A 13,609-nucleotide genomic window follows, 5' to 3' on the forward strand; every position below is an offset into this window, starting at 1 on the left:
CTATAATTTGGTCCATATGTGTAAAACAAATAAGGCTACCCATACCTTTTTACACGTTTGAATTTCGTCAAATATTGTTTGATTTATTTCAAAAAGTATTTAAAGGGGATGTTGTGGACCCTATACTAAACAACTTAATCAAGGTTACTTTTTAAATGTTTGAATTTAAAATTCACTACTTGATCAAGAACAAATCACAAATCAGAACACAGTAAAACAACTCTAAAGTGGATAAAGTCACTTTTAATAGCCACCACACACATGCACAGCACATAGATGTCATTTGTAAAATGACAATTTCAATAGGGCTATCAGTAACAACTAAAGAAAACTAAAGAACAGAAATTGGCTACTTTCACACAGCAAATATGTACACACATATAAATTGTGTAATATAATCAGCATGATGCCTTGTGATTGTCACTAAACAAATTTTACATATGGTTGTTTCACTTGTACCGTACAAGTGAAAGTCGTACAATATGTGAAACTGTATACATAAACCTTTTTTCATGCCTTTTGAACATTTAGCATGCTTGATACACCCAGCGGTGGGAAAAAAACAAGAAACTAGTATCTACATTTACACACAAAAAAAGTAATAACACCAGGCCAGTGCATTGAGGCAGAGCACCGGCTAGCCACCAAAAGCTCAGTCTCTTGGCAGACTTCCAGATTACTTAAGATAGTTTTAAGTATGGAAGTGGTAAAAGACTTACGCCTTCTTTCAATGCATCACTGAGTTCTCTGGGCTATTGAAAAAACACAGAGAGAGGATTAACAAGTGAAAGCTGTTCTCCTGCTTATTTCCAACCTCTTCTCTCCTTCATACTCATCACATATAACACATGCATAATAATAAAATATGGTAGGGTGCAAAATGAAAACGGTACAAAACAAGTTGGAGTTGTCTGTATGCAGGACTACAGATGAAAAATCAGCCCATCTAAAAAATCTTTTAATTATGTTCAAGAGTGCTTTCAAGATCAAACTTACAGAAGAAGAAAATCATCAATTTTAAATTTATGAGAATCATCGAAACATGTGGTTTAGTTGAAGAGTGTTTATATTTAAAAATATATTATTTATAAAAGAAATTAAAAGAAAGTTTAGGTGTTCCCTAATTAGTTAAAACATGCATGCAACCTAGCATGTTTTTGTATTTTACATCTTATACATTTGATTTTCTAAAAAATATTTTTTATGTATTTTATATGGAACTTTTCTATGTGTATATATATCAATTACAATTAGTGGGTTTTTAGCGGGTTCGGATATATATATTGCAATTCTGTTACGTTGATATGCTGAAATAAATCAAATCAGTAGGTTTTCAGTCCACATTTCCATTATGTTGATTGTTCAATGAATTCTTTGGTTTATAAACCTGGAAGCACATATTAAAAAGACTTAATAAACAAAAACTTTTCTTGATGACAGACAAAGATGTATCCATTTTTAAATTATATGATTAACACTATCCACCTGCTCCAATCGAGTTAACTTATAGTAACATAAACATTGAGGCGAGTCCTGTGATTGTTCAAACACATGCAACTTAAAATCCTTAAAGGAATAAATTGTTATTAACTATTTAAACAAATTATAATAATCTTAATTATTCTACAATTGTTTAGTCTATAAGAAATGCTTAAGAATTTATCTGAATTAATTAAGTATTTTAGAACTTCAAAATATACAAATACAAAGAAACGTAACAATGTTTTTTTTTTGGAAGCAACATGAGAAGTCAACAAATATACAAACAGAAACAATAACATCGCCTTCTGCTGAATATATACAGCAAATACACTTCCAAATATACTTTTGGTAGGGTAGAAAACAGTAGGTGATGCAAACTTTGCTTTTTTGTGTGTGTGCAATGAAGTGTCATATCACACCCCTTTCCTTCTGTATGTCCGAAAAAGTAAATAAACATTAAAATAGTAAATACAAGACTGAGTATATCCGTTGAGAAAACAGAAACACACAAAACAAAGAACCTCCTTCCCTACCTTCTTCTTCTTTTTCCCCCTCTTCTTGATTCTGAGTTGCTGCTGATGGGTGCGGACAAGATCTGTCAAACTGGCAATATACGCATCGGTTTGACTGAGTAAATAGGCCAGACGCTTGTCTTTCTTGTCATCAATAAGTTTACGATATCCTTCTTCATCCTCAGCCTGAAAAACAAAAAATATTGTTTTTGGATCTCTTGGTAAGATTTTAGCGGGTCTGCCATAGGACAAGTTTAGAACTGTCAAGCTTTCGTAAGGAGTAGCTCTTGACTTCTTCAGGACAAAGTACCTAAGAATGAGACATGTATGCCACCCTTTGCCTACTAGTGGCTCTGAAAAGAGCCATTCACTGAAGACTGCCCCTTGTTAGTGAGGTACCTACAAATGGTTTGACATCCTGATTTATGGTGTTCATATATACATATAAAACCTGTGTGCTTCTTTCAATTGTCTTTTAGAACAATACACTTGACTTGGTTTCTAACACTGTGATATAGTCTATTCAATAGACCAATAAAGCACATTAGTGGTCACAATATTATATAAAGAAAATGTCATCATCCAATTCTTGAAAGGTAAAAAAATAAAAAATAAAAATAATAATACACATAATCATTTTCTGTTCATATAATTTTGACAGCACCAATCCATACAATATACATCACAATGAATAATTTCCTTGACTTACCATGAGGCGACGCATACGTTCTTTCTCAATACGTTCGTTCTCCTTCTTCTTTTCCCTGTCCGTGTTGGCGTGGTACGTCATGATGGCCTTGTTCAGCTTGCCAATCTTTTGCTGCACATTGCGGTGGTATTCTTTGAAGTCCTTGGAATGTTGCAACACTGTGTTCAGATATTCCTGTTGACAGTTAGGATAAAATATTAAATAAGAAAAACCATCTCATCAACTGACCATCCTACGTTACCTAGTTATTTGAAAGCAATCTGACCATAGTCTACAAGGAAAGTGGTCACCTGACAACAGCTTTTCCCTAATATTATATTTAGACTTAGAGAAGAATTTTTTAACCAAAAAAGCGAGATGGCAACCTCAAAATGCTAGAGAAAAGATTTATGCCGTAAACGTCCTCAAAGCGCTTTACATTTATTCTGCCGTCATTAGAATGTCGGAACCACGTTTACTGTCTAAAAATGGCGCAGGGTTCATCAGTATAATGACTGTGACTACCCCTAACAGCTTCCCCTTGCACCTGGGTAGGGTGAGGCAAGCGAGGCAAAGTGCCATGCCCAAGGGCGCAAAACGGTGTGGGACGGGGACTCAAACCCATGCACATCGAGCAAGCTCTCAGATTATGACTGTTGACTTTGACTTTACGATGCATCATAACTTACAATCAATTCTACAACTTATAAAGCATCATAACTACTTGTTGCACAGATGCCTCGATAATCAAATCATTTCTAATCTAAGCCTTATGAGTTTCCATATCGTCAAAGTGGCCATCTCTTTTGATGTATTCCACAAGTTAATGAAGAATTGGGCTGGAAATTTTATTAATTATGGGTTTATTACTGAGAAAATCAAAATTGCAAATGAGAAACATGTAATAATGACTTACGCACTTTGGTTATGAGGGTGACGATATTTAAAAACATGCATACCACTTTTCATACCACTGGTATTACCAGGAAACTATGCACACATCTGAAATAATTACAGTACAAATATAAATGAATACATCACATACCTGGTGTTTTTGCCTTCTCTTCTTCTCTTGCTCAAGCTTCTGTTGTTTCTCCAGTTTCTCTGTCAATCTGGCCTCACGCAAAGACTGTCTCTTGCTGCGTTTGTACGCATTGGAATTCAGGGCTGTTTCTAGTGTGGTATCGCGACGCATGCATGCAACAACATCATTACGAAGCTGTGGGTAAAATGGGAAGTCGAAGTTACTGAATCAAATCTGGTTTGAGTATTTAACAAACACATACACCCCCATGTGTACAATCACCTCCAAATGTGGACACTGTTTATGACTATGCAAACGTGGTCCTCTGAATCCATAATCAATCGACGTACAAAGGGCGTTTTCCGCATTTTGTCTGTGTATTTTTGTGTGTATGGAATTTAACCTAGCAACTGCAGACATTGTATCTCATGTAAGATAGAGGACACATTTTGCAAATTATACATTAGACAAGCAATTGTGGTTGTTTGCAGACCTACAGAAACCATGGACGGTCCCCCATTGCAGAGTTGTCCAAAGTTTAACTGATGAGACGTGCGAGAACCTACGCACCCCCACATTAGCATTGCACATAAATACATACACACAATAATCACAGCTCTTATAAGATCAATTGTTCTGGGCATTCATCTCTTCTGGCCTGTAGTGTCAGTTGTCAGAATATCAGTTTAATATCATTTTATCATACTGTGCTCACAACAATGTTTGGGACAAATTACTAAATTTCTTTTTGGATTGCAAATCTTGAGTTTATTTTGTTTCATCAGCAGAGAGCCATGATGGTTGTGACACAACTACAACAACTGAGTAAGTACTAAGTAAGATTGATCCAAACTTGATGGGAACAAATATGGATGCATGCCAGCTACATATTCATACAAAATTTAGTGTTATTTTTGTACAATCACTGGTTCATAGTCATACATGTACAATGTACAATCGTTTCAGGAGACAAGGTAGGAAAGATTTCAACTTTGCTGAACAAAGAATGGCTCAATTTTAGATAATGTGGGCATTTGTCTTCACATTTCCTCTTATCACAACTGATACATATTAACAATAATCACATAAATTCTGCATTGCATACCTGTCTTTGGAAGTTGAGCAACCTCAGTGCCCTCACTTCAATAGTAGCTTTTGTGCGCAGGTCATCTGGCAGGGAGCCTGGTAGATTCTGGAGTTCTTCGATACGGTAAGCTATACGTGCTGAGATTCTGGGGAAAAAACATACATAACCTTTAATTTTCTCCCAAGGAAATATCTACCACTTGAATTGCAGTTTAAATCTTCATTTAATATATCTTATCATTCAGCAATGGTCCTTTCAAAAGACAGGGTAGAAACACAATGAAGTCTGAGAAATTTGAGAAATGTCTGGATATTTCTCTGTCCTATTGTTTTACGCCAACAGGAATAGACTCTGAAAATCTGCAACATGACACTCCCTCACACAATACATTTGGTAACCTAAATCTATTTTAAATAATGAAGAAGGAGGCGGCCTACATGCTTCACCCTAGCAGGGCGTAAGACAATGCGAGACACAAATTAATATATGCAAGAATCGGAAATAAACGATGCAAGTCCGAGAAATTAATATGATCTAAACCTGTTTCAAGAGATGATCTAAACCTGTTTCAAGAGATGATCTAAACCTGTTTCAAGAGATGATCTAAACCTGTTTCAAGAGATGATCTAAACCTGTTTCAAGAGATGATCTAAACCTGTTTCAAGAGATGATCTAAACCTGTTTCAAGAGATGATCTAAACCTGTTTCAAGAGATGATCTAAACCTGTTTCAAGAGATGATCTAAACCTATTTTAACACCTACCTGTTTTCTCTTTCTTGTAGAACAGTCACTGGGTCTAACCCCTGCGGTTTCCCAATTGTAATAACCCTGTTTTGTTTCGGCTGTAGCATCATCACTGTTGGAATCGACTTATCAGGTGGACGAATAATCTCTTGAGGTGGTGGTGGCGCGGTGGCTGCTGCTGTTGTTGCTGCTGCTGCTGTTGCTGGTTCTGCTGCTGTTGCTGCTGCTGATTGCCACCCATCTGCTGATCTGGTCTGCCTTCCATGATGGGGGATTTCTGTAGCTGCATGGTGCGTTGACCCATTGGGCTTGGTTGTTGCTGGTTAGGAGCTTGACCCATGCCTCCTGGACCCTGTTGCTGACCCCATTGATTTGACATTTGCGAGCCACTTGAACCACCCATTGATCCTGAAAATCCCGCTGCAGGAGATGATGCAATATTGTTGGTTAACAGGTAAATAAACTGATTCATGAAAATGCTACCTTTTAAACATACTTCATACACTACTGGCTCAATGCTTATTTTTAGTCACCTATGGTATGGTAATGAAACCGTTCTGACCTATAAACTGGGTCATAATTTTGGTACAAAATGATCACTATCTTCAAGCTATCAGCAGGACTGCAAAATAAAGTTTGCCATGACAAGCCAAAAGACTGATACTCATACAAATTAAATGGGAACCAAGCATGGGATGCATCGATTGTCAATATTCCTTGCTGATTGACACATGATCAGTCTTCGACTACGATCAATACTGGAGCATCTTTGCAGTTGCCAGATGAAGTCCAATGAGATTGGATGAAAATTTGCAAAATTCGAAAGGTCAGTACAGTATTTTATTCATAATTTACCTTCTAAGCATGGAGGAATTTTCTCTGCTATTTTATTATCCAATATAATTATAAACAAAAATATTGAAGAGCATGGCCCAGTGGTTAGGGGACTCCCCTTTGGTGCATGAGGTACCATGTTCAATTCCCGGCAGTGGCAAACTTGCTAGGTTATTGGCTTGGAAAACAAGGAAGATCTGTAGATTCAATCCCGAGTTATACTCTCCCAGTGGTTTACTTAGAATTAGGCAAATGAACCATGAGTGTTCAGCCATTGGTCCTGCGTATAGCATGTATGCTCAACTTGTATAACTTACACAAACTGTATCCAATTTGTGTCAGATATTAAGATGCTACTGTCCTGCATTTCCACATTCAACATATTTTTATTTTTGTGTTTTTCGTTGGTTTTTTTGCTGCTGCTTTTGCAATGATATGGAAATCCTACATACCTGGTAATCTTGGATACATAGACGGAAGCTTTCCTTGGATGGCCAAGCGCAAGTTTTCAGGTAGTGGTTGACTTCTAGACAACATCTTGTATGCCATGATTTGGGCTTTCAACTGCTGCAGCTGACCAGGGTTGAAAGGGGTTGGTCGTGAACCGCCTTGTTGTTGGGTGTTTCCAGGACCCATTGGACCAGCATAACCTTTGTTTGAAAGAAAAACAAATTAAACAGTATTACTATATTTTTCTTGTGCTTTAGATGCCCACTGCCTAAATTCTATAATCAAGACCCACTTGTCTAGCAAACTTTTCTTTTGTTAAGATGAAATCTTCAATCACAGCGACAATTTAAAAAAAATTCCAACTGTTAATTGCACATTGAATGATTCAAAATTAATTTTCACTTAATTTATACCACAGTCACAGACTCAAATGATGACCAGTATTCTACTGCACAATTTGGGAAATTTAACCCTGCTTACAGAAATTAGTGATTACAAAGTAGCTTTGTCATTGCAAACTTACCTCCTTGTTGAGGCTGCTGGCCTTGATTCTTGTACCGGTTTGCCATGTTCATCAGTTGTGCATAACGTGGATCACCTTGCATGCCTTTTTCTTCCATGGACTCCAGAGCCTATAATTTTTTTTGGTCAAAAAAGTGCATTAGGCAATGAAAAAAACCCCACCCAAACCTGAAATACGGGCAGACAGACTTTTCAAGTACGGTCGGTCGGTCAGGATTTTTTTCTGGCGGCAAATGAGGCTAAAATGACCCTATCACCGAAGTTTGAAAATGTGGCAAAATTTTTTGCAAATATATTGTGAAAATGTTCAGAATTTTTTTCAAAAATTTTCAGTCAAAATCAATACATTTTGGCCCCAAAACGGCTGATTTTAGCTAAAAGGAAAAATATATTCTCCCAAAATGCAAAATCTGACTCGCTCGGGGCCGTAAAACAGGTTGTGGTTTTTTGTCACCTTAGTCAGGTTTTTTTTTGGTTCTATCCCTATTATGATGGTTAATAATAAAGCAAGTATGCACATGCATGTACTTGCTCAGAGAAAGGGACACACATTGGGATCAGTGCACTATGATGTTGATGTTTGCACTTCATAATGACCAATGTGTACATGACTAACATACATTTCTTTCTTTTTTGTGTAACTTTTAGAGCAAAATTGTGCATCAAATATATGGGACATCTTTGTGTTCAAAAATCCTACATAACATAAGATGCAGAGTGCAACTAGCCCTATCATTTATATGCTGCATTTTTTCTAACCTCTCTTTCTTTTAATATCTATTCTTTGGCAATTAACATATTTTTCATGGATCTATCGGATGATTGCACAGGGGTTGTATTCACACCAAGTCAGTCACAGTAATTCAATCATAAAACTGCATGTGTTTGAGATTCAAAGTTTTTTGTAACTTCTGTAAGTGTGAACATCACTTTGTGAAACACATGAAAAATATTACTACCTGTATAACTTGATAGGTGTTGTACTTGTACTTACTCTTTGAAGCATGCTGTACTGCGGATTGCCTCCTCCAGAATAATTCGGTCCTCCCTGTTGGCCTCCCATTCCAGGTCCTTGGTTAGGCATACCACCTTGATTGGGCATACCACCTTGATTAGACATGGGTGTGGGTCCTTGATTGCCCATCATAGGGCCTTGGTTACCCATGGGCCCCTGGTTAGGCATAGGTCCTTGATTTGACATAGGTCCTTGATTGGGCATTCCTTGATTCGCCATCTGGTTGAGATTCTGATTCTGCATCGGTGCCTGTCCCATTGGTCCTTGGCTGGGCATGTGTCCCGATGCTTGCATCTGTCCTTGATTAGGCATCATACCTTGATTTCCCATAGGACCACTCATCTGGTTTGGCATGTTTTGGCTGTGCTGCATTTGACCCGGTCCATCCATATGACCACTTTGCATCTGCCCTTGGTTACCCATATTATTTTGTCCACCCATGTGTCCCTGCATGGGTCCTTGATTTCCCATTGGTCCTTGGTTTGACATAGCACTCTGGTTGGCCATTGGCCCTTGGCTGCCCATTGGTGCTTGATTGGACATGTATCCTTGATTGCCCATTCCCATTGGTCCTTGATTAGGCATGGGATTATGACTGGGCATAGGGCTGTTACTCTGCATTGGGCTGTGGCTTGGCATTGGATGCATTGGTCCAGAACTTGATGTCGGCATTCCTCCTTGGCTCATAGGGCTCGGTGCTGACATCATGTTTGGGCCACCCATCGGTCCTTGCATCGGTCCTGGACTAGGTCCATGTAATGATGAACTGGGGCTAGGGATTGGCATGGGGCTACCTTGCATAGGACTAGGGACTGGTCCAGGTTGCTGCATTGGACCCCCTGGTTGCCCATTGCCCATGTTGCCCATCATGTCCTGCATTTGATTTGGGTCAGCCATGATGGGGCTCCCTCTTGTCTGTCTGACAGAAACTCTGAAATATAAATATAAATAAGATAATAATTGGAATGATGACTTGTGCTTCATAAATTAATGACATAATTATCACTGGGGTACTGCCTGGGCACTGGGCAGTCCATGTAAGAAAAGTGATACACAAGGGGTGGATCCCGGGTGAGATGGGGGGGGGGGGCATATTTCTGATTTTATGTATCATTTTGTGCAGATTGGCATACATGTGTGAATTTTAAAAATTAAGTTTGTTACCTTATAACATGGTCAGTTTCATAAAAAAAATGAAATATAAAAAAAAATTAAAAACATTTATTTGGAATGGAGTCTCAAGATTAAGAAAAAACAAATAAAAATATCTGGAAAGATTTTATTTTGTTATGAATATACATGTATGAGAGAGTTTCAAAAATTGTCGCCAAAAAAAATCACTTTTTATGATTTTCTCCATTTTGTTATTTTTACACCAAAATCTGTATTAATATTTAGATTCCTTCATTTTCCTTGATGTATTGCCTTTAAAAAATGTACACTTTTTTGCAAGAATAATTAAGAAGTTACAGCACTTTACTATTTGCTATGCCTGCCACTTCCACATACTTGTGCATAATACGGAAGGTCGATTTGTGCCCATAAATGTTTAGGCCTATGTTAAACTGTATGTTATACAAATTGTACAGCTATCATTTCTACCCTATGACGAACCGACATACCTGTAAATCAAATAGCCCACAAAAACTGGTCATCGCTGGTATTTTTCATGAAGAAAAACGACACTTTTTACGCCGAACATGTCCAAAACACGCCAGCTGACGTACAAGCCTCCCCACGCATGTACATAAACAAGCCGTGTTCATTGTTTAATTGTCACCTGCAGCTGTTCGCAAGAAAACTTTCTGCATAAAATTACCTGGGGTCGTTATCAGGCCTGAGACACACTGGCGCTAGTTTGAGGACAGTCACTATGAGTTACTAATGTCGGCACATGCAGAAAATGCGTGATGGGTCGCCATTTTGTGACTCGTGCAAGCTAACACAAACAAATTATTGGACTTAATAATCTTTTCAAGTTTTAATAAAACGTGCATCTATCATGATAATATTACATTTTATTATTTTATTATTTGAATTACATAAGCTATGTCAATTTTGTGTCCATGTTAATTTTTATATGGATTTACCTGTGTTGATTTTAAACTGTTGTGAACGTGGAGCTACGCAAACTGGCAGGCGATTACCCACCATGCAATGCGAATACACGGAAACGATCCAGTTTAGGATGCATCGCAGTTCCTTGTGTAAACCAGGCGTAAACCGCCCATCCAACCTGATCGTGTGCACAGGATTTGTGCTGGAGGCTAGTTAATGCGCACAACCAATGCGCAGAAGAAGACCTTGATACTAGGCGGAGCTTACGTTTCACAAGAATGATTGGCAGCTGTGAGTAAGTGAAATTCTGTTCTGTGATTGGTACAAAAATATGGTTCTCGTATAAATGAATATATTATCCATGGCTTCAAAATTAGGAACTGTTTCTTCCACAGAGCCCTATATAGGGCTCTATGGTCTCTACTCATCATACACGACCGTAGAAGATCTGGCCAGCGACGATGCTTGCCAATCAGGCTAGCTATTTGTACGGCGTGGCCTCTCATCCTTTTTATTATCTCTGGTCTTGTCACGCTGGTAGATTCGCCCACCTGTGATTACTGACCTGGATCTGACAGAAGATTGTGGAATTTACGATTTTCAGCAGCAGGATTTTATGAAACTGCCAATATTTGCAAGTATTCTGAAGGATCGGTAATAATTAAAATATTTTTCATGGTGTCGGTAGTGCAAGTTGAAGTTAGTGAATTTGTGGTTTTGTATGTTATGTGCAAGAGTGTTTTCAGGAAGCGTAAATAGGCAGGCCGTTATGCTAAGCTCTCCATCTTATATGTAAGTTCGGCGACGAACTGGACACATCACACGGTAGTGTGATGTGTCCAGCCTGGATATAACTATTTGCTTGCCTGAGTGAGAGTGCACAGTTTGGAAATTTAAAAGGGGAAGAATAAAATAAATACATTTCGGTGTCTTATATCTATAGTGCCTTTTAAAGGGGGGTAATCCTATTGGTTTTGGATATGGATTGTCTTTAAAATTACATAATAATATCAAATATCGCCTCCTTTATGCTGCTTTGTGAAAAAAGCGAGAGCATTTTCAGCGTAAATGTGAATAAATAGCCGAATTTGCAATCCAATTCCTTGGTATACGTGTATTGCATTCTGGGCAGGCAATGACGAATGCTGACATGCTGTACAATGCCCGGCCCGTATTGAACGGAAATTTTTTTTTTTTCCGTACCGTTTCAGAAAAAAAGGAAACAAAATATATTTCCCCTTGCAATATGTACATTTCAAATGAATATAAAAAAGTTTGGGTAAAATGGAGAGGAAAAAAAACCTTCCGAGACCGGTTTTGAACCGGGTACCTCTCGGTAAAAAACAAACGCGCTAGTCAATTGAGCTATTCAGCACACCACGCTTAATGCTGCCGTTTTCATAACTATATACGGCGCACCATCTCTTCAGCAGTTAGTGTGGTTCGCTTTTTTCACAGAATGTGTATGACGCGAAACCAAAGTAGCTGTTGCGGTGACTGATATTTCGTTCATAATTCCCTCCCAGAAATCCAAAGTAGTACCATTGTTTACAAACTGGTATACCTGTAAAACCGCTGTGATTCATGATTTCTCCGAAATACATCGACTTGGAGCGTCAAATTTCAGGATAGTAATGAGAAAAATAGTATCTATTATGTGATACCAAAACCTCATCAACAATGAAAAAATCGGGGATGATGCTGTCGATCGGGTTACGGACCTTTAACAAATCTCAGACAGAGGGATCAAAGCGCTGTAATTTCGCTGCCATGCATGGTGATTGAATCATCACAATCAGATCGCATCAACTATAATCAAATTAAGTATTTCTTGGCCAAACTGGAACATGCGCGTTGCGTCCATGTAGTGTACTAAGCGTGTACCGGTACGCAATGTAAGGCGCGTGTACACTTTCTTCTGTACTGTGCTATATTCGTGTGTGTTTATCGCGTAGCCACTGGCACTAGTTAGCGTTCACAGTGTTCCAGTTTGGCCAAGAAATACTAGTTAATTTGATTATAGGCTGGTTGCAGCTGACCTTGGCGCAAACCTATCCGCACTTGTCTTAGATTGTAACATCCACTATATTGTAACATCCCCAAATATCTAAAAGTACCGTACCGGGTATGTGTTGTATACTACATGTATAGTGTTGTTTTGAGAACATGTCGTTCCACCTCAAAATAAATTTTTTAAATATAGCCAAAATATTAAATTCTCGATCATGAGAGCCAACTTGGGTACGCACATATGTGTCGAGCGTACTACGCAAAGCCAAAGACCGGCGCTTAAGGCGCAAACACAGCTTTTGAGGATTGAACGATCACAGTCGTTGCTAGGCAAGGTCAAGGTTCGGTCGTGCAGGTCGCGCAATCGTGTTATTCTATGAAAAGTATGCTGACGCAGAAGGTACATCCTCTCATGATGATCGAGAATTTGTTATTTTGGTTGGCTATAGTCATGATAGTATCTAACTAACGGTACCGGTGTTAATATTTCAGGCAATGTACAGTTTTGTACACACAGCTGGTTCTCAAAACAATACTTTTTTATTTTATTTCTCAAACTAATAAATAAACCAGCAGTATATGCATTGTATTTGTATTTTGGCAAATTGTTTGATTGGGACTCGCAAAAAATGCTCATGCATGAATCATGTTCATTCATTCATGAATGGCAAATTGACAATGAATTGAATGCATTCTCACTCACGTTCACGATTCTTAAAAAGATGTGTTAACCAAAAGAAAATGCAAAATAAAACATTTTAGGCACAAGACACAACATAACAAGACACAAACATAACATTTAAATTGGAATAAAATAAGAAATTAAATATGAACATCACATTTCATGATTTAATTTTTATGCAGAAACAAAGCTGCAATTGATTTGGTACAATGACGAAGCGAGTTTATCTGCCAGTATTAAATTAGCTGGTTCCAGCTTTATAAAAAGATACATTTGTAATATTACAACGCCAGATAAATGCCTTAAAGTAACACTGTCAATAGGAGACTGAGTAAGACATTCACATTATAATTACCAGTATAAATGTGGTCGACTTTTCCTGCTTGATCGTCACAAAGAACAGTGCTGAACGCCGGCCATAATTGGTTTTTCGGGTTGCCAGCTAGATCTCAAGGACACAATTCTTATTTGAAATTTATAAAATATCCAGCGATTTTTTA

At 38.0% G+C, this 13,609-nt stretch overlaps 1 protein-coding gene across 1 annotated transcript in view; it reads right to left on the minus strand.

Annotated features, from left to right (window-relative positions):
• The window catches only part of LOC140141115 (probable global transcription activator SNF2L2), a 39,902-nt gene extending 26,347 nt beyond the window's left edge, over positions 1 to 13,555 (minus strand). Inside the window, 11 exon segments of the mRNA XM_072162900.1 lie at positions 720 to 752; positions 2,016 to 2,180; positions 2,704 to 2,877; positions 3,728 to 3,901; positions 4,812 to 4,938; positions 5,557 to 5,704; positions 5,707 to 5,958; positions 6,825 to 7,022; positions 7,346 to 7,454; positions 8,339 to 9,290; positions 13,465 to 13,555. Of these exon segments, the coding sequence (XP_072019001.1) occupies positions 720 to 752; positions 2,016 to 2,180; positions 2,704 to 2,877; positions 3,728 to 3,901; positions 4,812 to 4,938; positions 5,557 to 5,704; positions 5,707 to 5,958; positions 6,825 to 7,022; positions 7,346 to 7,454; positions 8,339 to 9,256 (2,298 nt within the window). The 5' untranslated portion in view covers positions 9,257 to 9,290; positions 13,465 to 13,555.
• Between the last annotated feature and the right edge of the window lie 54 nt (positions 13,556 to 13,609).

The sequence above is a fragment of the Amphiura filiformis genome, chromosome 19, assembly GCF_039555335.1.
Source record: "Amphiura filiformis chromosome 19, Afil_fr2py, whole genome shotgun sequence".
Classification (NCBI taxonomy): domain Eukaryota; kingdom Metazoa; phylum Echinodermata; class Ophiuroidea; order Amphilepidida; family Amphiuridae; genus Amphiura; species Amphiura filiformis.